The 25365-nt window shown below is 44.9% G+C and overlaps 1 protein-coding gene across 2 annotated transcripts in view; it reads right to left on the minus strand.

The window, feature by feature from the left end:
* LOC146813794 (cap-specific mRNA (nucleoside-2'-O-)-methyltransferase 1-like) overlaps window positions 1-25365 on the minus strand; it is a 664820-nt gene that overhangs the window by 424876 nt on the left and 214579 nt on the right. For both annotated transcript variants that reach the window (XM_085610257.1, XM_085610256.1), the window contains exons 10-11: window positions 7977-8095; window positions 7031-7127 (exon numbers count right to left, since the gene is read on the minus strand). In XM_085610257.1, coding sequence (XP_085466383.1) covers window positions 7031-7127; window positions 7977-8095 — 216 coding nt within the window. The remainder of the gene's footprint in view (window positions 1-7030; window positions 7128-7976; window positions 8096-25365) is intronic.

A 25365-nucleotide genomic window follows, 5' to 3' on the forward strand; every position in this document is an offset into this window, starting at 1 on the left:
ATGCCGGCTCCTGCAATGAGCCAACCTGTACGCAACCAAATGTGTTGGGAAGCCTAGGAGCTCTAGCGGGAGCCAGCCATCTTTCGTCACGGTCAAGCTCCGCCTCAACCCCCACCCATGGTGTTTAAAGATCTCACCATGAGGCTCAGTACCAGAGAGATCTCCTGGTGGTCTAGCCACTTCCAAAGGTATAACACGTTCTGGAACACGACCTAAGACCCCACCCTTGTCCTGCTTGTTGCTGTACCACATGGCAGTGGTGTTGTCGGTGACAACCTGAAACAGACTCCCTCTGATGGTAGGCAAGAAGGCCTTCTTTGCCGAGAGAATCACACACAACTCCAATAGATTGATGTGGCTCTGGGCCTCCTCTGGGGACCAGAATGCTATGATCTTCACCTCTCCAACCGAGAAGTGATTCATCCATCACCACTGTCAAGTATGAGTGGGATAAGGGGGTCTGCCACTGACTCAACTGCCGTCCAAAAGCCACCACTAAATGTCTTTTGCAAACTCCTTCCAAATCAGAATACAATTTAAAAGATAACCTGAAGCTGTGCCCACTCTGACTGCTACTCCTGGATATTCCATCTAGCATGATGCACAAGCAGTATACAAAAGGCCATCAATCCCAGCAGCCTCAGAGTAATCTGCACTGCGATCCGGGACGGAGGCTAAAACATCGGTAGGATAGCAGGACTTGCCTAGATTCTCAGCTCCAGAGGAAATGCATAAAACTGCATTGTATCCAGAACAGCTATGATGAATGGGGCATCTGATAAAGGTCAGGTGGGACTTAGCATGTTGGAAGTATACCCTAATGATATTAGAAGGTTTGCCATCATCTGGAGGTGGTTGACTACTGCCGTGGACAAGCCGGCATACAACAGCGAGTTGCCATGGTAGGGGAAGGTTGAGATCCTTGACCTCCGAAGATATTCTGCAACCACAGTCACCACTTTCGTGAACTTCTAAGGGGCACTGGTAAGGACAAAAATGAGCCCGCAAAACAAAACATGCTCCTAGCCCACTGTAAACCTGCAGATATGCCCGTGGGCCTGCAGGGCAGGGATATGGAAATAAGCGTCCTGCAGGTCTGATGCTATTATCAAGTCTCCATGGTAGACAGGACCTAGGCTAGCATGAGCATCTTGAATTCATCCTTTCAAAAGAAGGTGTTGAGAGGGCATAGAACTAAAATAGGACAAAGGCCTCCATATTTCTTCGGCACCAGGAAGTAATGGGAGGTATGCCCAGTACCGACCTCCGATTTGTGAATCCTCTCTAGGACTCTTTTGGCCAAAAGGACTGCACGTCCTGCTGCAAAACAGAGGTGGTTCTCTGTCAGCTGACCTGGAGGTGTTGAAATGTGCAGCAGGGTGCAAAGAAATAAGAGGGCGTAGTCCTGATGGAGATTTGGAGGACCCACTTTCCTGAGGTGATTGCTTGCCACCCCTGGAGGACAAGTTCATTCCTTCGTCCTACATGGTATGGTGGCTGTGTCAGGAAGGGCCCACTAAAGTAGTTTTGCAAGTGCAGCAGCTGGGGGTGAGGGGACTGAGCTGCACGTTGTCCCTTATGCCCTAGGCGCAGACTTAATGAGAAGCGACCTCTGCCACAAAAGGGCGGGGAGACATGCAGGGCTGATGATGTGGGCTGGTGTTGGCAATACTGAATACACCTGACGTAGTCACAGAGGGGGCAAAACTGCTGATGGAACTGCCTGGTGTGAACATGCTGTGGCCCGACTTTCCTTGAACCATTTCAGAACTGCGTCTGCTTTCTCATCAAAAATGTAGCAGCCATTGAACGACATGTCCATTTAGAGTTCTGGGAATCCTCAGAGAACCCCGTAGGCCCCATCCATGTGAGGCGTCGAAATGCAATGCTTGTGCCAATCGCCCGACCTAGGAAGTCGGAACAAACTCTGTCCTAGATAGCTTGGGTTTAGGAGTAACACCCTAGGAGACAGATGTCATTGACAGAGCAGAGAGCTAGATTCGTAGATGAGAACATGTGCTTGACAAAAGTTTCAATTGCTTGGTTTCATGAACAAGGGGGGAGGGGGGGGGGGGGGTGGAAAAGTTGTAAGATTCACTTTACTTGTAGACGCCTGTACTGCCAAGCTCTCAGGAGCAGGGTGGCGTGTGAGAAATTCAGGATCGCCAGGTGCTGTTATATGGTGACAAGTGATTAATCTATTTATCGGAGGACCAGAGCATGACTTAGCCCTAGGGCTCAAAACGGTATCCGTGAGGGTTTCATTGAAGGACAACAGAGGTCTGTATGTGTTTGACCAGGTTAAAGGACTTTTGTGAGGACCTCAGTCTTTAGCTCCATTGTAATTTTAAATCAAGCTTTTTTGCCACCCTCAGCATCACAACAGCGAAGGAGGCGCTTTCTTCTTTATCAGGGTCAGGAGACGAGACAAGGAAGTGTTCAGGCAACTGCAATCCTGTGATGCCTCATACCAACTGAACTAATTAAATTGGGATGCAAATTCATCCCCTTCATCAAAATTGTCATTGTTCAAGTCTGTGTCAAAGATGTTGTGCAAATCCGGGGCTGTGCCACGTGGCTAGGGCAAGGTACCAATCAGAGGAGTGGCCGGAAGGTTGTGCCCCAGTAGCATTGGAAAGCAGCCTCAGTCAAGGTGAGTTTGGTCTTGAGAGCACAATTGGTTGTTCCTCTTCCTCTGGAAAATTCTTCACCAGAATAAATGCAGAAACAACAGGCGCAAAGAGTGGAGCTGCACCGGAGTCAGTGCAAAACCCAAACTGGGTTCGGACATCACAGACAGTGCTGAGGGTGGACCTGCTTGGAGGCCTTTGCTGATCCTTGGGGTCCAGAGGCACAACAAAAAGGAGCCGATAAGGTGCCTAAGAGAAACAGTATGGTCTCAAAAAGCTTTACATTTGCTGCAGCATCACCAATGGACACGGAAATTCGGGTTTTATCAGGATCAATTTGGGTATGATGGAGAGCAAGAGTGGGAGGCATGTTGACGCCCTTGTAGGAAGCCGGCTTTTAATGCAGTGTACCAAAAAGAGGTACAATATATGGAAAGTCAAGACAAACCTTATTAGCTTTCAGGGCTTAAATTAATAATCCCAGACGCTCTTTTTTGTGGTAGTGTGGGCGAGCAATTTAGGCTTGTCAGAGCGTAGTGTTAAGCATTTCTTGTACACACAGAGACAGTAAATAAGACAGACACTCTAGAAGATACTTAAGACCAATTTAGAAAAATAACCATGATGGTTATATTGTTTTAGACACCAAGATCTTCAGAATTAGGCAATTACTTCCAAAGTTATTAATTTTTACAGTCCAGTAAAAATGTCACACACATGCGTTTTTACGCAGTAATTCTTTCGTATGGAGAAAGAAACATACTCCATACAAGTATTTTCAATTGTATTTCAGGGATCCCCTTTTGGACTTAATATGCTATATATGCTATGTCAGACCTGAAAGAGGGACAAAACAGGACAGCATGGCCACTCTGGTCTGGGTGTAGAAATGCTGGATGGGTCGGTAGCCTTGCGCGCTACACCGTTGACAAATAAAAGGTATGGGGGCACCAAGAAACAGAGTGCACAGGGGGACTTCGGGACAAGTCTTGGAGCCCCATACAGGGGGCTCAGCTCGTGAGGTTCTTCGGAGCAGGGGGGGCATAGTCGGTGTTCATGGACATGGGTCGAGCAACTCCGGTGCAGAGGATTCTGGTCAGCTGTTCCTGTGTGTCAGACCCGAAAGGGGGACAAAACAGGACAGCTTGGCCACTCTCTGCAATGGCCTCTCTGGTCCGGGAGTCCTACATCGTCAATCTTGGCAGTGTTGGTGACCAGGCTGGATACTAAACAAGCCTTTGTTGCGGCAAGGTGTTCGGTACCCCAGGTATTGGTGCAGGGCGGGTCATGTCACCTCCAAACTTGGTGGGGAGACGGATCTGACTCTCTGGAGCACGGTGACCTCCTCCTGGGTGGGTGCTGCGTTGATGGACATGGTGGTCCGCAGAACAGTGAATGGGGCATTGCAGTTGGTGCCTGCAGGCAAGTGCTTCCTCCACTTCAAGGGAGATGCTGACGGGTTGACTAAGTGCTGGCAGACCTCCAAGGCTTTAGGAGGATGCACAGCTGCAGTAGGAGTCGGGTCTTTGCAATTACTGAGACAAGAGCAGGCTGGCAGGGTTTGGCGCCAAGTCCACGGGTAGTCTTCAGTTCTTGCATTCTTCGGGTCTTCTTTGTCCTTCTTCTTCTTGGGTAAGGTGAATCTGAGTTCCGGGTCTCAGGGGGCCACCTAAATACTGAATTTATGGACATTAACGGTAGGGAAGGTTAGTAGCCAATGGCCTACTTACCCCTGGGGTCAGAACACCCCCCCACACACACATGACCACTTCCTGTGGGAAGTGAGCATAGCCCTGTCCCAGAGGTCCTAATTCCACCAAAATAAAAATGGTGGAACACTTTTTTCTTGGAGCACATCAGACAGCCCACCTTAGGGGTGTGACTAGCCTGGAAGTGCAACATGTCTACTTACATAGCTAAGTTCCTGTCTGTCAAGTACCAAATGGACCCAGGGAAGGGGGTATCTCTCCCAGATGTGGGGGAAGCTCGGGTTGCATATCAAAGGCAGCAGTGGGTTTGAAGCCCCTGGCCTTGATATGCTAAATCCCTAGCCATCCTTCTGGAGGAGATGTGAACACCTTCCTCCACAGCAGGCATTCTTTCTGTCCTCGGAGAGCATTAGCTCTTACCTGGAAGGGGTCAGAAACTAGTATGTGGTGGCAGGCCGGACAAGACCGGTCAGCCAGGATACTAAAACGCTGGTAGGTTATCAGAGGGAACCTCTAAGGTGCCAACTGGTGCATGTTCTGATAAATGTGCTACTGGCATCAGTATAGATTTATTAAGACAAGGTGTTTGATAGCAAACACCATGTGTTTCAGTGAAGCCATTATGTAGCTGGGGAACTCGTAATGACCAGTGCCCACTACATATACTTAAACGGCTTGCCTCTTCACTTGCACTATCTAGCAATTGAACTAGACAGCGCACAGGCATATCTGCTCATGCAGATATGTCTTCACATGTAATATAATTCACCCTGCCATAGGGCTATAAGACCTGATGTAGGCGTGACTTACATATATTGTATGCAGTTTCTGTGGGCATGGCACTTAGGGTGTGCGTCGTTAGCGTTTTCACATTTGTTTGTACAATTTCACAAAGGTTGCAATGGCAGTCTGCATGAGTTTGGTGGCGACACTATGCATGTTGTAGCCCTTAGGGACCCTCTTTAGTACCAATGCCCTAGGTAACAGGGGTACCATTAACTAGGGACTTACAGAGGTGCTAAAGTTCCTGCCAACTGGGGTACTATTGAATAGTTACCTTGTTTAAGGGAAAGAGCACTGGCACAGAGGACTAGGTTAGCAGGAACTCAGTGCACTTTAGTCAAAATTGCATCAAATACCAGGCAAAAAATGGGGGTGACCATGTCAAAAAGGGGCACTTTACCTTCTTTGGACTGGAGTGGCAGGAAGGGGCCGAGCCCGGCCTCAACTTCTTACATATTTCTTCTTGGACTTACCCAATGACAATGGTCGTGACTATGATCTGCCACAAAAACAGGACCTTCTTTTTGACTTCGACCGGTCCCGGCATGGAGTCTTTTGATGAGGCCTTGGAAAGTGTTCCGACACCAGGCACTGAAGTCATACCTCAAGGGTATCGATCACAGATATCTCTTTGCAAAAGTCCCTAAAAGTCATGAACCCTATTTTGGGAGGTGACATTTTCCCTTGCACACTGGATTTAGAAAATATTTTGAAGAAAAAGTCTCATCAGAGACCACAAAGTAGTTCTGATCCTTGTCTGGAGGTGTGGAAAGGAAGCAAATAACGTTAGCGAGCATGGGTGGCACTTATATGTGGCTCCGCTTGTCACTTCCGGAGCAGAATGATGTCAGAGCATGCAGTAGTACTGCTTTAGAGTTTCAAGAACCAGTCTGACACCTGGGAAATATTCAAAAGGTGAGGAATCTGTGGTTAGAAGTAGTCATCAGAAGTAGGTGTATTATGTATACACTTTTAGTAAAATCAAATAGGTCTTGGTTAATAAGGACCTAAAAAGAATCCCTTGCTATAAATGATCCGCAAGTATTACAGTATTTTTCCGTTGCACAGAAACAAATGCACCCAAGGTATCTAGTGCCGACATGGCATGCTGTTAATTTGTTTGTTCCTAAAACTTTGGAATTCTCCATGAGCTGATTGAGTGGCAGAAGTTGTGGTTGTTACAAACTGGTTTTGGCAACCAGTAAAGCCTAACATCCTTCTCCTTGCTCCATATCGGTGTCAACACTTCTTACTACACCTCACTCGACTACACTGCCTCAAAGAGAAAGAAGATGTGTAGACTAGTAGTTCTGGGTATCTGGCGATATAAAGGCACTCCAACTCCATGAAATGGAGCAGCTTAACTTTACTAATTATAAAGAGAATGACTGACCCTGAAAGTGCAGAACCAATAAGTTGCAAGTGACCTCATTTTAAAACCTATGTTAAAAAGTTAACGAAATGAGATAACAATATAATATTCCTATCTTCTATATTGTATATTAGAACCTGATGACAAACATAGTAAAATTAACTGTAATGTTTCAGGCATATATAAATGTGGTCTCTGCACCATTTTCTAGGTCACTTTAAGAGGTGATAATTTAGAGAATACCAGATGTGGGGCATATTAGTAGTGCAATACAGACATGCATTATTTTAAAATCAATGAAATTGTAGCACAACCACAAAGCAATTTAGAATTAATGGGAATGTATTCTATTAAAAACAACATGCATTCTTTCCCACAAATTCCCCTATGGGGGTCTGTGTGGGAAGCCCAAATACAATATCAGTGATAGCTTTACTAAGGTAAGGTGCAAAATAAAGAAAAACATAGTTGGGAATGACTGTTAATTTAGCATTCATCAGACTAACACAAATGCCTAAGAAAGAAGGAAAAAATACCTGTTCGAATAATTGATAATCCCATCAGGAACTGGCAAAGTGTCAGCTGCTTACTAAGAATTTCCTGTATGTTCTCCTGGCCTTCTACAGAAAAGCCCTGCAGAAAACAGTGAACATTATTGTAATGAAAATATAAATTTGATATGGATGTCACAAGAGATACAAAATAATGATATTTATAAAACACATTTTAATTAATGCAATACAACAACAGGTCATTCAAGATGTAAATACTGTGATGCTACGATGCTGCAGCACAAAGCCTGGAGTATAAATAAAACAGTATAAATAAAAACCTAATAGAATTAGAGGCTCTCAATACCTGCTCTCCCCTCCTTCCTCTTCCGCATCCCCCCACCCAAAACCTTACCCCTTACCAAACAAAAAAAACAGCAAAATGATCTTCCTACCTACCCTCCGCTCCTCTGTACTGATCATCTTGGAAATTATGAAGCAATTCCTGAATTATGGTGACAATCCCTACGCTACTTAATCCCACAGCCAATCCTGCTTCACATAACTCTCATAGTCTAATACATAGAAAACATCTGATTGGGTAAGAGGGTGACATCCTGGACCTGATTCCTAATGAGCCAATGAGTCAAGCATATAAGAACACTGAAACGTTTCCACTCATAGTACAGCTCTAAATGATCAACTACAATGTTCACAAGGAGTCACTGCACATCCTATAGATTCACATTATTTGCCCAAAACATACATAAAAAGTCTAAGTGTGTTGGTACTTACAATCAGTGTTAAGATGCCCATGTGTCAATGACTTCCGAAAAAGGGCTTTTTCAAACTCTTCCTACCTTAAGTATTCATTTCCCTTTAACACACTGTTAACAATTGTTTTTTAAAGAAAGCTGCAATTTAAACACATTTGTCACCTAGAGTAGGGTGGCATCCCAGCACCATTTGAAATAGAGAATAGAGAACATACCCCATCTGCCATTAAAAAGTGCACTCCTTTGCGATCTGTGTTGTCCAATACAAAGTTACGGAATGCAGAGATGTTTTCAGGACGAGTGATGTCTCCATCGCCATCTACGCCACCCTCACCTGCCAAGAGAAGAGCTAGGCATTAGCTTCCTAATGCACACTCCATGCGTCAGTAAGAACCAGCTCAAAAAAAAGCTGCCTTATATATGAAAGCTAAATGTTGTTTTCCTCTGTTGGCAAAATTGGTCAAAACACAACAATTATAAATCAGACGATAGCAATGTCTTACTAGCATGTGTAGGCAGTATGTAAGATGTCATCCAACAGATACTGTGGTCAAGCAATACTGGTAGCTTGGCTCACCCGATCCCTAGGAGAAAGTGACTTTGTATTCTCAGCTCAAACTTGAGGGCTCTTCCAGAACCTAACCTATAAAGGTCCATCTAAACTTCCTAAAAAGATCAGATGTAATACAGCATGATTCCACTGAGAAGGCAACATTCAGAATGAAATAAGACCAAATGCGAAAGTCTCACTGAAATAGACTACAGCGTTTATGTAAAAGGGTGCCTGTAACTCCCTATCACAATGATTTTAATTCTAAGCATAGAAAGTCTTCAATTTAAAAATAATTACTATCACAGGAAGCCATGGGATCATAAAGTAAACACCAAAATGCATAGTGCATCATTAAAATTTCCAACAAGATGGACACCATGTTCTCTCAACATGAATGGCAGACTATCTAAAGCAGAATATTTTTCTTTTTTTTTTTTAAATGATCAGTGGTTGGAGATATATGGTTATTATATTTTTTAAATCAGGTGTCATTTTTCATACCAGCTGGCACTAATAATATATTCCAAAGCAAAATCCACATGTTTCCAAAAGCAGACACTCGAGTCATAGAAGGACACCAAAATTAAACTGTTGCAGCCCAAATTGTCAATCAGTTGTGAATCACATGAATGGGAGGCAAGGTGGACACTATTTTTACAACTCCGTCGAGTAAGGCAGATTTCCAAACAAGATCCTGAGCTCGGATGGTACTCTGAGATTATTCCTAAATTACCTCCAGTAGGAGAAAACAAATATTTTCCATAGTTCCGTATCTGTTACTCAAGTGCTGGCTATCCCTTCCCTCCTTCATAACTGCGTAAGAAGCTGTGGAGCAGGAACTGTTCCTAAATGGAAGCTTTTCTTTAGAAGTTAAGAATACAAGCCTTCAATGTAATCCTATAGGTAGGCAAAGCCGTTTGCTGCCCCATAAGGAGTGTCCCCATAATCTTTCTCTACTCTGACGTTCTGCTCTTCTTCCTTCCTAGGAGAAGGTGAGGCAAGACATTGCCTCTCATTTCTCAGTCAAATAGTTTGCAGAAGACTATCCAAAGGAAGCATCTTTTCAGATCAAAGATTCAGGAAAAAACGGAATTAAAAATCATGATCAATAGCCCACATAGCTGACTGCGCAAAACTAAGATGGGCACATTTTCTTTTTTTTTTACAGAGTTTTATATGGTGCGAACTTGACCCGGTTTCGGATATCAGAGCGCTTTACATAGCACCAGTTGGTTGAGGACACATTCATTTTTGTTGGGCACGGGGAGATTAAGTGATTTGCCCAGAATCACAGGATGTTCAGCCGCATTGCCGAGACTCGAACCCGGTTCCCCAGATTCGAGGTCGACCACCCTAGCCGTTAGGCCAACTCCTCTCTCCACATGCCACATGCCTATGAAAGGCCACTGCTGCTACCCCTCTTGTTTTTAATAGGCATGGGTTGCATTTCAAATACTGGTAATGTTTCTTCTAGAGCCACTACGTGTGGCTTTACCTGCCAGACTTCAACAAGCTTTTTCTTTACGATCTCTGTTTTTTTGCAATATGAGAGGAAATATACTGTATACATTCTAATGACTGCTGCTCCGCTTTCTTTTTTTGTTTTATGATCATTGTACATTACACAGTTTACGTTTATGGCAGTTTTTCATCCTTCTTTGCACACCTTTCCAGCCATTCACAGCTCCTCCACTATCAAAGAATCCCTTTATCCCCACACTGATATAGTCTTTCTTGCCCTAATATTTAACTTCCTCCCAGCACTCTCTGCTCCTGTTTACTACTGTCGCTGTGCCGTGCTCTACCTCTGCTGTTTGCCTTGAAACTTTTCAGAGGGTTTGTTGTAGTTCCTATAGCTGTTGTCACTTATTTTCCACTTCTCTTTAACAAATATCTTAACCATTTCACTCTCTCTTATTTTTCTTGTCATAGTTTTATCCGCCCCAAGGCCTGCTTATTTGTTCATGTTTTACGTCTATGCTGTTCATTGTGTAGTCCTTGAATTTGCTTCTTCCTACACATGGGCTAATTCAATTGAAAGAATGGGAGACCAGAACTCCCAGATTCATAGATTTCTCTGAAGTGGCACAGTCTTTCTACAAAACGTATTGGAAACAATCCGGGAGATAAAGAGAAGCACATTCTTGCTAAAAGAACAAGTTACCTTTTGTGATACTCTTTCTGGTGGATACTCTCACAGCGGATTCCTCAACTTTACCTGGATCTGGAGACTTTTCTCCAGCAATGCTCCAGCGTGCCACTAGGCAGTGCTGTGCGGCTCTGTGCTGGATCCGTACAGCCCTAGTAGTGATAGAGCAGAACCACATATAGGCACCAGACCAATTTAGGTCAGATGGTACCACTGAGCTCATTTCTAATTTGGAACCTTTTTAGCTGTTAAATAGAGGCCACTCCACAGAAAGGATAGACAGGGGGGCAAAGAGGAATTTATGATTAGTTAGAATATCCACTTAAAGAGTGTTACCAAAGGCAAGTGTCTATTTATTCTGATGGATCCCCCACCTTAGAATAGATACAAAAAGTCGTACCGCCACAGGTGTAGGGATCGTGGTTTGGACTCAGACCACAAGGTCTTGCAGGGCCAAGGCAGCAAAATACCCTTCTCTCCGGATTCGAGGCTGTCAAGGCAGTCATGCGTCATTAATGTGTGTATGGACACCCATGTTGCAGCCTAATAGATATGAAGGACAGGCGGTCCATATGCCAACGCAGTGGGAGCGGTCTTAGTCCTTGTATAACGGGCTCGCAGACTTTCTGGAGGATGTCTCTTGGCCTGTATGTAGTAGAACTTAATGAAGAGGACTACGCACCGCAACAGAGTTCCTCTTTTCCACAGCCTTCCCATTCCTTGCTCTGGAGAACCCCACAAGAAAACTGATTGTCCAAAAGGTGTTCCTTGATCCAGTCAATGTAAACGTGCAAAATCCATGTGGGATCTTGACGACAAAGCTCTCCTCCTCTTCGAACGCTGGCAGTGTGGTAGATTACACAATGTGATAGGGAGTCACGACTAAAGGTAAGTAGGCAGTCTGAGTCCCTAGCACCAATTTGCCTGGGAAGAAGGTGGAGTAGACGGTTGCACCAACAGTGTCTGAAGTTCACTCATGCAATGAGCTGACAATTGAAATGAAGAAGGCAGTCTATAAAGCCAGGAGACTGAGCAAGCAGCTATGCATCGGCTTGAAGTGTGCACATATGAGAAAAGTCGAGATCAAGCTAAGTTCTCATTGTGGCAACACACACCGTTTGGGAGGAAAGATGTGTAGAGAACCTTTTTATAAATCGCATCACAACAGGTGATTTAAAGAAGGACAACTGGACCGGAAAAAGTAAATGTCCAAAAGGGCCGACAAATAATATTTAATAGTGTCCACTGCAAGGTTTTGGTGGGCCAAAAACAAAAAAAGAACATCCAACAGCTTTGCTTGTAAAGGGTCACACTTGTTGACACCACATCAGGCAACAAATCTGTCCCAGAGCCCAGCGTAAATGGAGCTTGTGGAAAGGCGCCTGGTGACAATGTTGACAACCACCACTTTAGCCAGTAGATCAAAAGCAGTCAACTGCCACAGCTCAGTCTCCACACAAGGAAGTGTAGATTGAGCAGATTCAGGAGGAAGTCCCTGCCCTGCAGCTGTAACATAAGATCTTCTTGAAGTGGTAGCCTAATTAAAGGAGAGATGTTTATGCCCAGAAATCCCAGGTATGACATTCTCCTTGCCCGATCTTGAGCCACTAGGATGATGTAGGCCCAGTCATTCCTGGTCTGTTTCTGAACTTTGGGCAGGAGAGGCCATAGTCGGAAGGGCTACAGAAGTCCCATATTCTATTCCAGCCGGACCGCAGCTCCTATGGAATGTTCTCATGGAAACTCCAATGTGCAAAGCTCTCAACACTGCACATTCTTTGATGGTGGCAAAAGGATCACCCCACTGCCAGAATATGCCCGGCCCCACCTCTGGATGTAGACGCCATTTGTGATCGGACAGATGCTGTGTGCTCAGCTTATCCGCTATGGCATTCAAGGGGACCCTGCCAGGAGGTCTGCAAAATACCCTTACGTTCCGACCAACTCAAGAGATGTACAGTATCCTGCCACTGAATCTAACACCCCACTCTGCCTTGTTTGTTGCAATATACATGGTGGTGCTGTTGTTCTTGAGAACCTGCACCAGCAGTCATCTAGCCTTCAAAACTAGATGAATTGCCCTCAGCTCCAACAGACTCATACAGAGCCAGTCTTTCATCGGAGACCAGAGACCCAAAGATCTCATCACAATCAGCTTTGAGTGGAGAAGGGAGAGGGTCTGGCATTGGACCAATTTAATTTGAGCTGCCACCACTACAGGTCACTCGCAACAGTGTGTGTTGCCTACGCTGTCACTGGAGCCTCGAATCTTTCCCCACGCTACAGGAGTAGCTCAACTAACTGATCCCGTGCAGGAAGAGCATCGCGTGGCGCAAGAGGAGGGTGAGGCGCTGGCCCCGGGACTGCGAGGACCAGCATTCAACAGCTCCAGCTGGTCCTCTTCCCGTGAGAGCCGCGCCCCCTCACAGAACCACGCCCACAAAATTTACCATACTTTAAAGGCATTTACCGGTCCACGCACCGCGGGACGCGCGCGGGTCGAAGACCGGGCAAAGAGCGGGCCGTTTGAGGCCGTTCGAGAACGTGAGAGTCCGGTCCGGCCCACCCTCCCAAGCCCTACACCAAGGACATCCAAGCACAGGTATTTACCACTACTTTCGACCTGTCTTAATAACTAACAGCTGCCATACAAAATTCCCCTTGGAATCAATACTAGGAAAATGAATACGAGATCAAGCAAGCACAAAAAACTCAAAAAAAATGGGATAGGCGAAAAATTGCTAGGCCCAATGGATGACTTTCTCGCAAAAGCTAATACTTTTATTGACCAAAGTCTAAGCCTAATCGAGGGGAGGGTTTCAACTGAACTTGCAATAGCACGCCGATCCTCAATGGGACTATTAGCAACCGCAAGATCTCCACCCATACAGCCATTGCTATCTCAAAGGGACACAGCTGTAAACAGACCCAGCCTCCCAAATAATGTAGACCTCTCAGCTTCCCAACTTAGTGCAACCTCCACAGAAAGCGACCTAGAAAAAACCCCAAACATTTTTCCAGATACAACCTCTGAAGAATTAAGGCAAAAGAGAGGGAGACGGGAGGGGGCCATAAAGAAAAGGAATGTTAGGAAAACACGAAACCAAACTGAAAACATTAAATCAACTGAGAACACAGTTCTGGTTGGCGATACAGACCTATCTGTATTGCCCCATCACTCTGTCCCTCCAAAAAACAACGTGATAGAACTACATCAGCCATCATTTGCTCTCCAAGATATCTCTACCTCAGATACCCTAAGCCTTCAACAACTAGGCAAAGATAGAGAACTATCACGACTAACTAAAGAAATAGCTTCCCTCCTAAATTCTCATATTCGCCCTCTAGAAATTAGACTTACCAACATCGAGAGACAACTAACAAAAATCTCAGCGTCTATCAAACCTATACCCTCTCAAGCTCTCCCAAAACTAGCCCCAAACCCCACGATTACTCTCCCTACTTCGAAGCAACTTGCAACCTTATCGCTTTCACGCACTAAAAAACAACCCTCTTCAAAATCCTCGACAGTACCAAACACTCTCACTGCACAAAACCCAATTCCTAATCCCCAGATTATTCCCTCACAACCTAACCCCCAACTTATACCACTAGAAATTACCCCAATCACTGGCACATCAGTCCCTAAAAACCTAGCTACAATAAATACGCATCCACCAAAAACAAAAGGACCCCTGAAAGGGACCACTGAGCAAAGACCTCCCCTAAACATGCCACCTGAGGCATGCCCTTATGTGGCAGTCTTGACGGGGGTTCCGGAACTTACATCAGAGGGGACGGAACCAAACTGGTCATTGAAGAATAAAGTTCGGTATTGGCTGAACACAAGCCGACCGGTTCCGCCACCCTGTATAACCAGAATAGTATCAGTCAGTAGGACCCCGTGGGTGGGCCATAGGGAAAAAACTATCCGGGGAGATTGCGTCGTAATCACTTTTGAGGACCCCACAATCGCTGAGTATATCTGCTCCTGGGAACATAACAACATCACAGGGGGGATCGCTACTAGACCACTGTCATATTTTTACCCAAAAAGATTCAGTAACAATAACACCCTATACGACACTGATAACTTTTGGCGGAAACCTATCCCACAGCCGTGGGAGTTAGATGTGGTTGGCTCAAAACCACCGCTACGACACAGTGACTTCTATAACCCCTGGCGCCCTGTAAATCAGAACTACCAGCAAAGAGAACTTCCATGGCAGATCACGGGTCCACAAAATAGACCTAGAAATTGGGAGCAATGGGAGCGACCATCTTACCAACCATATGAAGTCAATCATAGAGATACCATCAAAGGGCCAAATTGGTCAGGCATACCGACTATGAATCGGTTCAGTGGCCTGGAAATGGTCGATTGACTAACAACTAAATCCCCGGAGCCCTCACAGACCACCTTGGCCCCATCCATCCTCATTCCACCCGCTGTACAAACAAAAACCATAGCTGTAGACCACACTTTCTTACATCTTTCTGTGATCTTTTGGAATGTGGCAGGTCTTCGAAACAAAATAGTGGATGGTTCTGTAGCCGACTTCTTGAAGGAGGCTCAAATCATCTGTCTACAAGAAACCTGGACAACGACGCCCCTACACCTCGAGGGATATAGAACATTTACATCTCCTGCCCTCCCTAGTACTTCAGGTAGACCTAAAGGGGGATTGGCTATCTACCTAGCAAACACAATCTCCGACATGAAGATCATTAAGGTAGACCTCCTGCCCAACTTCCAAATTCTTACACTCAAATTAGGAAAAAAACTCGTCACCACACTAATTAACATCTATAATAACTTAGCGGATGAGACTTTCCTGAACGTTCTTTCCCTAATACAAGAAAAAATAAATGAACACAGGCACCCTAAGCAAAAAATCGAAAACGCCAACATAATTTGGGGTGGAGATTTCAATCTTCATCCCTGCCCCAAAAATGACATCTGTGGAATGGTGGACGAATACGAGAATCCTTTAGTCCACTTTATCCATTCTAGCGTGGGCCCAGCCATGAACAAATTACTTGCTGATCTGGATCTGTTAATCGTAAACCCCATCCAAAAATCTAATAACAAACTAGAATTCACCTACAGAGGAAGGGGCCATAAGACCACTGTTGACTACATAATAATTACAGAAGGCCTTAAAGATAAAATCACCAACTTTAAAATTCTGGAAAACAACTTGAGCGATCATTCTGCTCTACAAGTAAACCTCCAAACAGACCATCCAAGAACACACATGGCAACCACAGCAAAAACCTTAGCACAGAACAGGATAGAATTGGGGAAAAACAATGGATACACCATAAAATGGGAAAAACTGGACCCCAACATTCTTACTAAGCAGCTAGTAGACTCTACCTATGATAACATCTTGATCTGTCTCGACCCTCATGCAGAGACGAATCAAATCGTGGAAAATTACAAGAAAATAATAGAGCAAGTCAGAAAACTTTTAACTAAAACATCAAAACAAAATAATCTAAGTTCCACAGGTTGGTTTAATCAAGATTGCACTAAGGCACATTCTAATCTGAAAAAAGCTCTCGGAAATCCAAACAGAGATAAAACAAATATCCAATCTCTTCGACGAGAGTATAACACCGCCAGAATCACAAGGAAAAAAGAACTGAAAGAATCTTTGTGGAAGGCCTTGCACGAAAGTGCACTCCAGAAAAATACCCAGGCATTCTGGAAAATAGTCAAATCACCTCTGCTAACGGACAACACTGGCCCAAAAATAGATGTGGCCATCGATGAGGATACGTGGGTGAATCACTTTTCAAAAATCTTTAAACTAACAGCTACGAGCGAAGAACATCACCCCAATATCAATCCAGTAGCTTACCCAATCCTATTGGAGATCGACCTGCAGGATTTCAATACGGCGTTAACATTAAGCAAGAGTGGGAAAGCTCCAGGTCCCGACGGGGTCCCAGTCGACCTATTTAAACATCTCCCAGACCTATGGGTACCAATACTCACTAGAGTCTGCCTAGCAACAATGAAACTTGGGCTGTTAGAATCATGGTCATCCTCAATTATGGTCCCAATCTTTAAGAAGGGGGACCGACAAGACACCAAGTGTTACAGACCAATTTCGCTTCTCGACTCCCTGGGTAAACTTGTTGGTAGAGTCCTCCTCGAAAAGTTACAGCAATGGGTAGAAGACAAAAACATCCTATCAGAGTTACAGTTCGGATTCAGGGAGGGATTCGGAACTGTTGAACAGGCATTAAACCTAAGTCTGCTAATTTCAAAATACACCCATGCAAAACCTGGCGCCATTTACATGGTTTATGTAGATCTGTCCTCTGCATTCGACTGCGTTTCGCATGCAAGACTCTGGTCACTTGAGTGCAATGGGGGTAGATCCCCCTCTTTTGGACTTTCTGAGGGAGCTATACAGCGAAGCCACGGCGAGAGTAAGGTACGGGACAAAAGGAGAACTGACATCGCCATTCAGGGTAGAGCGGGGAGTGAGGCAAGGTTGTGTCCTTGCCCCCTTCCTCTTCTCTTTGTACACCAACGGCCTAGAAAAGACTATGCTGAGAGGAGGGAGAGACCTTCCAAGAGCAAAAGGTCGCTTGATCCCCGCTCTCCTTTATGCGGACGATGCAGTCATCCTAGCCCGCACCCCCATTGAACTGCAGAAATCTCTATCTAAATACGCAGACTTCATGGGCGCTCTGGACCTTCCACATAAACATCAAAAAAACCTACGTTATGGTAGCCGGCGGATCAAGAAAGACATCCAAGTACATTTTTCTGAAACAACAAAAAATCGAAACGACCTCACAGTATCCCTACCTAGGCATTATGATTGACGATGCCCTGAATTGGAAAGCGGCAGTCGAGACTAGGAGACAGCTCTTTAGACGAGCTACTATGGCACTAATGAAATTCTCCAATAAACTCGGCAAAAGACCACCAGTAGAACTACTACAGATTTATGCCGCGAAATGCCAAGCCATCGCTTTATATGGTGCAGGGATCTGGGGTCACACACCTATCGACTCCATCCAAAAAGAGGAGAATATCTTCACGAGGTTCCTTTTATCAACCCCAAGAGGCACTTCCATCTACGCCTCACATATAGAACTAGGAATCACATATATTGAAGATCTAATAAAAATCCAACCTCTTTTGCTTTGGAGGCGAGTATGGGTATCAGAAAAAAACACCTTGACTAAAACCATCCTTCGTGACACCATGGATCTGGACCATGCCCACAAAATATCCTGGCTCTCCTATGTAAGACATTTCTTCTCTGACCTGGGCCTAGAAAAATATTACCATATGCCAGAAGAATTGAAGGAAATATCTAAAAAGGAACTGAAACTAGTTGCCTTGAGCCACCTGGAATCCCTTAGACTGGCATTACTGAGTGCGAAAAAATCGGTCATCCACGCAATTATGACACAGCAGTCGCTGAATATCCAGCCATATTTGACACTGGAGCTTACAACCTACGAAAAAATGCTCCTAACAAGGTTCAGAATGAACCTCTTTTTTAGACTAGTGTCATTTCCCGAAAAAAATAACTGGAAAACTCAGATGGAAATGTGCCCATGTGATGATCGTTCACAACAGTCCAATATGCACACAGTATTGTTCTGTAAGTTCTTCCATACCCATCGTAAAGTCTGGCTAATCCCCTTATTAAAAAGATGGGGCCACAGACAATGTCGTCCAGCCATGCTGGCACTTCAAACTTTGGACTCCGAATGGACAGTCTATCACGTACTGAATTTTTTAAAGTGTATTATGAGGCACAGAAACAATTTGTAATATAGTGAATCAATTTCCGTATTACTAAAACTACGCACACTTTCTCTTTTTTAACTGTATATTCAATTACATTTTTAAGCAAATTTTATCATGAATATGTGTATGTTATGATATCTTTTATGGTTTTACACTGTTACAAACCGAATAAAGATTACTATTATTATTATTATTATTATTATTATTACAGGTCATGAGCTGCCTCCCCTGAAATATGGATGACATCCAATAGAATTCATTGATGCTGGGCCTACTGGAACTTCAGATTCTATTGCAGAGGCAGCATATGTCACCTGGCATAGCCGACAAAGAGAATGCAAGAAGCTAAGAGGCCAAGAAGCCTCAGAGATGCTCTCACCATAATAGAGGACGGTCGCTGAAACATTAGGATCACAGCCTAAATATCCAGGACTCGTTGAACTGCAGGGAAGCCTTAAACTGCTACAGGAAAACTCCAATGAACAGGAGTGTCTGTAAAGGAATTAGTTGCCACTTCGGCTTGTTGGCAGTGTACCCCAATTGTGTCAGGCAGTTCAACATGCTCTAGAGGTGGTCTACGACTGACTGTACAAAGCCAACGTTCAAGAGCAGGTCAAGGAGTGAGGGGAAAACTGGCATACATGACCTCAGAAGGTGGGAAGTAGCCACTGCCATCACTTTAATCTGTGAGGGGCGATAGTGCGACAAGCACCGCAAACTGAAAATGCTCCTGCCTATCTTGAACTGTAGATAACCTCTGTGGGCCTGAAGGATGGGTATATGAAAATATGAGTTTTGCAAGTCCTATCACACCAACCAGTCACCTAGGCCAAGAACAGACAGAACATGGGCCATTGCGAACATTTTAACTTCTTCCTTCCGCAGGAAGTCATTCAGAGGTTGTAGGTCTAAAATTGGCCACAGACCACAGTCCTACAGAAGTAAATGGTAAGACTAAAGCATTCCCAACATTCCCCATTGCTCCTCCTGTGTTCAACCCTCTTACACATCTCAGAACCTCAAGTTCTGCCAGTAGAAGAATGGCTAAAGTTTATATGCTGTGCTCAGATGCCATTGCAACTTCTCATTTGCCGGCTGGGCCATTGTGGGTGGTGGATCATGGGCATGAACTAGTTGACAAAAATGGGACTATTGTTGCTCTCATGTGAAGATGATTTAACCCAACTAAGGGAACAAACTAATTCATTTTAAGTTTGTTAATCGCTTGGAAAAATCTCTGGCTGCAATGTGCAAATTTGATGTTTCAATAAGTGTGGATGGCCACTGAAATACTACCCACCAAGAGAGCTATTTTCACTTAGCCTAGCAGTGCCCGTTCACTTCGGCATACTGGCACAAAATGAGCAAATTACTGGAAGATATCATTGGGTTTCACCTGCAACTGACCCACATGATTCCACTACAGGTCCTTGTAGCTTATATCCCAAAGTTGGTTTGAATGCTTGCAACCCTTCTGTTAAAGCTGGGAAAGCGCAGAGTTTTAATGGCCTGGTTAAAGGGTCCCACTCCTAGCACTAAGGCCTGGAGATACATTGTACTGCTCATTGTAACAAATCAGCTAACTGCTATGCATTGTTACAACCTGTGCACAGTAAGCCCAGGGATATATGGAGTCCTCTCAGGAGCTTTCCGGAGAATCCTGTGGAATGCATCCACATGTGTTGGTGGAGCACAACACTGATGCAACCACCGTCCCATGAAATCAGTAGTATCTAAGCCAGCACAGATCGCATATTTGGCCGTGTCTTATCCATCATGGAATGTCTGAGCCAAAGAGGACCTAAGGTCTTTCAGCACCGCCGTCAATATCTCGTTGGCCATGACCGAGAGGGCTGTCTGTAGTAACCAATGGGAAAACAACAATTACCAATCGCAATGCCATGCTGGCAGAGGAGAACATACACTTGCCAAATACCTCGACACGTATGAATTCTCTATCCAGATTTGTCGTGGGTAATGAAATGAAATTCACCTCACTGTTTGAAGCCTGAACCACAGGAATCACCGATTTTATGGCAAGCAGGTACAAGCCATTCATCAAGTGCCCATCACTGTATTAGGGGATCAAGAGCTAAGATGTGGCTGCAGAATTTCCATAGGGTTGTTCGCTTTTGATCTCAACTGAAGGTAGCTGTAAATTTAGGACCACAGCTTCTCACTGGACCACTACTGCAAAAGATGCACACTCTTCTATTGGTGGCCCTAGTTGAGAGTCAAACCCCGCCTTAGGGGAGGCATCAAGATCACTGGCCTTCTGAACATCACTGTGAAAGCTGTTAGCTCTATTAAGGTGGCACACAGCTGCGCTTCCCGGTAAAGCATAGTTTAAAACCTGTAGTTTTAAGACAGCATTGCTACCTAGCACACTGAGTTTTGTTTAGAAGTCATCTAAAGTTCAACAAAATTGGGAGCACGTCTCAAGGCACGGAAAGAAGAGAAATAATTTTAATTCACACTGGTGGCGCTTATATGAGACTGAGTTCTGTCATTTCCAGGGCAGTACGGTGCCAGTAACGCAGCTGCACAGCGCCACCCAGCAGGCTGTAATATTGTAACTGGAGAAACATTCCAGTCTAACACCTCGGGAGTAGTCTATGATGAGGAATCTGCGATTAGATGTATCCATCAGAATCAAATTAGCCAACACTTTACGCAAAAAGGCATGAACAAAATGTATGTGTTGGGTGTCACATTTTGAACTTGAGAAAAAAAAACTGCAAGCAGACATTTGTTGTTCGCTATTCTCTCATTAGCTAGCTCGGGCAGTGGGTGAACTTGTGGACCGCCATAATGTAGATATAGGAAATATCTAGTATTGTAAAAGAGTTCGACAGATTACCTACTTGGTTAGTGATGTTATATGGTTTCCACTTAGAAGAGGACTGCGAATTTGGGCAACAGGATGTCAGAATGCAGGGACTGAGTCCTACACACCACCAGAGACTGTTGGCCTAATTTCTGCCTATCTCACAGAGCCTCACTGCGCCCCTAAACTACCTGGGATGACACATGATTTTGGCAACATCTAACATGATCCTCTGATCCCCAAGGGAATTGTGGAAACAGATCTTACCACTTTCATTGGTTACTTATGCCGGCCAAGTTAAACATAAGGAAGATATGAATAAAAGTGTTCAAGACATTTATTGAAACAATCATATTCTTGCATAGAAAGAATGAGCTGCAATTATTAAGCAGATGAAACAAAGCAATCTAACCAGCATTACAAACTTGTGAACAGAATAAACAATCCAACAATGGTAGTGGTTCTATATAGATATGCGTGTAGGTATTTCTAATCTGAGAGCATAGCAGGGGTACCCTCTGCCTAATCTCTTCGGATAGCCTGAGACCCCATACCTGAGTGAATTGGTCTGGTGCTGAGTTGGAAATCCGCCCTCTGCCAGATCAGGATGGAAGATCAGCATTGGCAGAGTTGCATGCTGAAATACAGCGTTCATTACAGAACAGCTGTGGCTGGAATGCCCCTCTGACCTCTAAGAGGAGAGTGTAGTGTCTATATAACAACAAGCATTAAAAATGCAGTAGGTCTCGCCTTTTATTAACTTAAAGCCATTTGCTTTGCTATACAATACCATTATCAAAGCAAATGGCTTTAACTTAATCAAAGGCGAGACCTAATGCGTTTTCAATGCTTGTTTAAAATTATATTGCAGCTGGGGTTTGTCTCTTGTCAGGTGGGGCGGGAGCTGGCGTGCTTGAGGGGGTGAAATGGGGACCGGAAAGGACCACTTTTGCGATGGGGAATGGGGGGGCTCGTTAGAGGGTACTGAAAAGGGGGGCGGCACTCAGAGTAAGAGACGGGGGTACGGAGTGGTTGTGCAAGGAGGCGGGGATTCGAAGACCGACGGGTTGCCGGCAAGGGAAACCGTGGCTGGGGCGGGAAGCCGGAGTAGAAGGGAGCTGCACCCCAACGGCACCTGGAACAAGACACCTCAGACTTGGCGTCATTTCCAGGACGGGCGCAGCTCCAGCGCCAATTTCCAATCATTCCCAGTTTTCTGTTTACTTTTCCTCTCTATAAGGAGTGGAGCAGAAGTTTTACATCCACAGAGCAGGAACGTGCCTGCACCTTGTCAACACTTTATACCGACTGAAACTTAAACCTCGACAAAAGCACAAAGGTACATTCCAGAAAAACCTTCCTATTAAACACACTTGAATTTGACGCTCCACTCACTCCCCCTTTAACACGGGTAACGCACAGCACGTTGTTTTCAAACTTAATCCCTCCTCCTGCCCCGTCATAAAACAATGTAACTGCGTTTAGAGCCCTCCACAAAATAATCTCACCCTTCTCTCAAGAAAAACACCTGCCTGACATCTGAAAACGGACTTCTCCCTGTACTCGTCTCGCACCTTATTTCAGTCATCCACCATACCCCCTTATCGCTCACCTCTGGAACCGTGGCCTCACGGCCCCGACGTCCCAAAACCCCTCTCTTCTCGCCCATGGCTACCAGACACATGGGGCTGTGCTATAGCACACCGGTGCCCGGCAAGCTGCAGGAGGCCCAGAGCCATAGCGAGCGTATCGACCGGGAGATATACGAGCATGCCAAGGAGGAGCTCAAAGTGCTGCGGATCCTACTGCTTGGTGAGTGGGGCAGCCGAAGGGGGGAGGGAGGGGCAGCTTGTGGTGGATACACATGGGAGACTCAGGTGGAGGCACTGGGAAATAACAAGCCCGGCGGTCGGCGGAGCGTGGCACGCGCGCGCTTGGGGGCGTGTGCGTCTGCGCTTCTCAGAAGCGCGTCCACAGACCCCGATCGCTGCGCGTGCCCCGGTCTGTCTCCCTTGAGAGGTATCACGGTAACAATAGTTCTCGTTGGCGGCAGCGCTTCACGCTGCAACGCCAGCGAGACCTAAAAAGGAGAAAAATCATTGTTGCAGTCTACCATCCGTCCATCATCTCTAGAGCTTCAAACATCTGAAAATGTGTGTCTCTCTATTGATGCCCAACTTACAAAGAAAAAGAAGGATAATTTTGTGGCTTTCTTCTGTTTTTGTCAATTAAAAAGGGTCCAGCAAACACATCTCCTTTACTTCTAAAGCTCAAGTTATAAATTAAGTCCCTCTTTCAGATTAGACTACTGTATCACCTTATATTGGGAGGGGTTGGAAGAAAAACGGGCCTTAACAATGCATATTTTAGAGGCAGATAGCCAATGAAGAGAGCATAGATGAATAGAGATTGACTGGTTATTAAGGCCAAGAGTCAAATATGCTAATACGATTTGAATGTGTTGCAAAGGCTTAAGAGAGTAAGCAAGAAAATTGACAAACTGCATTACAGTAGTCTAAGCACGAGAGGAGGAGTGCCTGACCTATGGATTTTTAGAAGACCACACAGGAAGTATAGGCAAGAGCTTTTTGTTACTGCTCACAGAAAAACAAGAAGGGAGTTTATTGATGTGATGATAGTAACTTGTTTCTGTAATGCTTCATACTGCACTTATGCTCCAAGTTCTGTAAACAGGTGTTCCTATTACAACAAGTATTGGCAAAGCAAATAGGTCTTGCCTATGTGAGAGCTATTGACTTCACCGATGTTTTTAAGCCACATTGTGGAGCAGCACAGCTGCTGTGCAGCATGGCTAAAAGTTTTAAAAAAGTGTTATGACGTGGCCAACACTGGCAGAGTCAAGACTCCTCTTCCCACCCCTCCCCCCATGGCGGGTGGGATAGAAAACAGCAGGGATGTTAGGAGGAACAGGCAAGACAGACAATGGGACGGAGTGCGGGAGGGAATGAGCAAGAACAGGAAAAGAAAGAAAAAAAAAGCAGCACGCCCAGTGCTGGCCACGTCATAGCGCTTTTCCTTATGGCAGGTGTGAGCAACACAGACAACAGAAAGGTCGGGCGGACGGCACGAAGCAAAATGGACAAGTGTAGAGGTAGAAGGAAGAAGTAACATAACGGAGGGTCAGAAGGGAAAGAAGCAGCATGGACGAGTGTGATAGGAGGGAGAAGTAGTAAGACAAGGACAGGGGAAGACGAAAAGAAAAAAATAACACCTCAATCACAGCATGCGGGAGTTGTGTTTTTTCAGGACGACATTCTTATTCACGGAAAGACCATACAGGAGCACAACACCAGGGTCAAGCACGTATTAGAAATTGTTAAGTCTAGCGGGCTAACATTAAGAAAGGACAAATGCAAATTTCTTCAAGAAGGGGTAGATTATCTGGGTCATCATATCTCTGCCAGAGGAGTTGAACCTAAGATGAAACTACTGGATGCCATTCAAAATGCACCTGAACTTCAGAACAAGGATCAGCTACGTTCTTTTCTGGGGCTAGTTGAGTACTACGCAAAATTTGTAGCTAACTTTTCTAATAGAACTGTGTGTCTCCATGGTCTTCTGAAGAAAAATGTGAAATATGTATGGTCTGATCAGTGTGTGTCTGATTTCAAGTTGTTGAAAGAAGCAATTGTACAAGCACAGCCACTTAAATTATTCAACATCAATGATCAATGCATTGTCGCCACTGATGCCAGCAATGTGGGGCTTGGGGCTGTCTTAATGCAGAAAAGATCGGACAATAGGGAAGAAAGTATTGCTTTCGCTTCTAGAACACTCCGTGGTGCCGAAGGGACCTACTCTACCATCGAAAAGGAAGCTTTGGCTCTATGGTGGGGTGTGCAGTATTTTCGCAATTTCTTGTGATTTTGTTCTCAGGACTGACCACAAACCTTTGGTGGATCTTTTTACCACCAAAGGTGGGGGAAGGGCTACGCCTCGTATTGCCAAATGGCAGTACAGACTCAACTAATTCAATTACCGTTTAGAATATGTCGCTGGTGTGAAGAATTGCGTGGCTGATCGCTTGTCAAGGTTGCCTCTTTCTGAATTTGTTTTTGAACCTGAAAATGATCATTTGGAGATGGTGTGTGCTGTCAGCACTATAGCAGATACGGGAGCTGCCTTATCTGAGGTGGACTGGAAACTTGCCATTTCTGAGGATGTTGAGCTCAGTAGGGTGATAGACTTTGTAACTCTTGGTTGGCCCATTAGTACTACTATTCCTTCGGAGTTAATTCCTTATTCGAGAGTCAGTGATGAGTTGTCTC

The sequence above is a fragment of the Triturus cristatus genome, chromosome 6 (genome assembly GCF_964204655.1).
Source record: "Triturus cristatus chromosome 6, aTriCri1.1, whole genome shotgun sequence".
Classification (NCBI taxonomy): domain Eukaryota; kingdom Metazoa; phylum Chordata; class Amphibia; order Caudata; family Salamandridae; genus Triturus; species Triturus cristatus.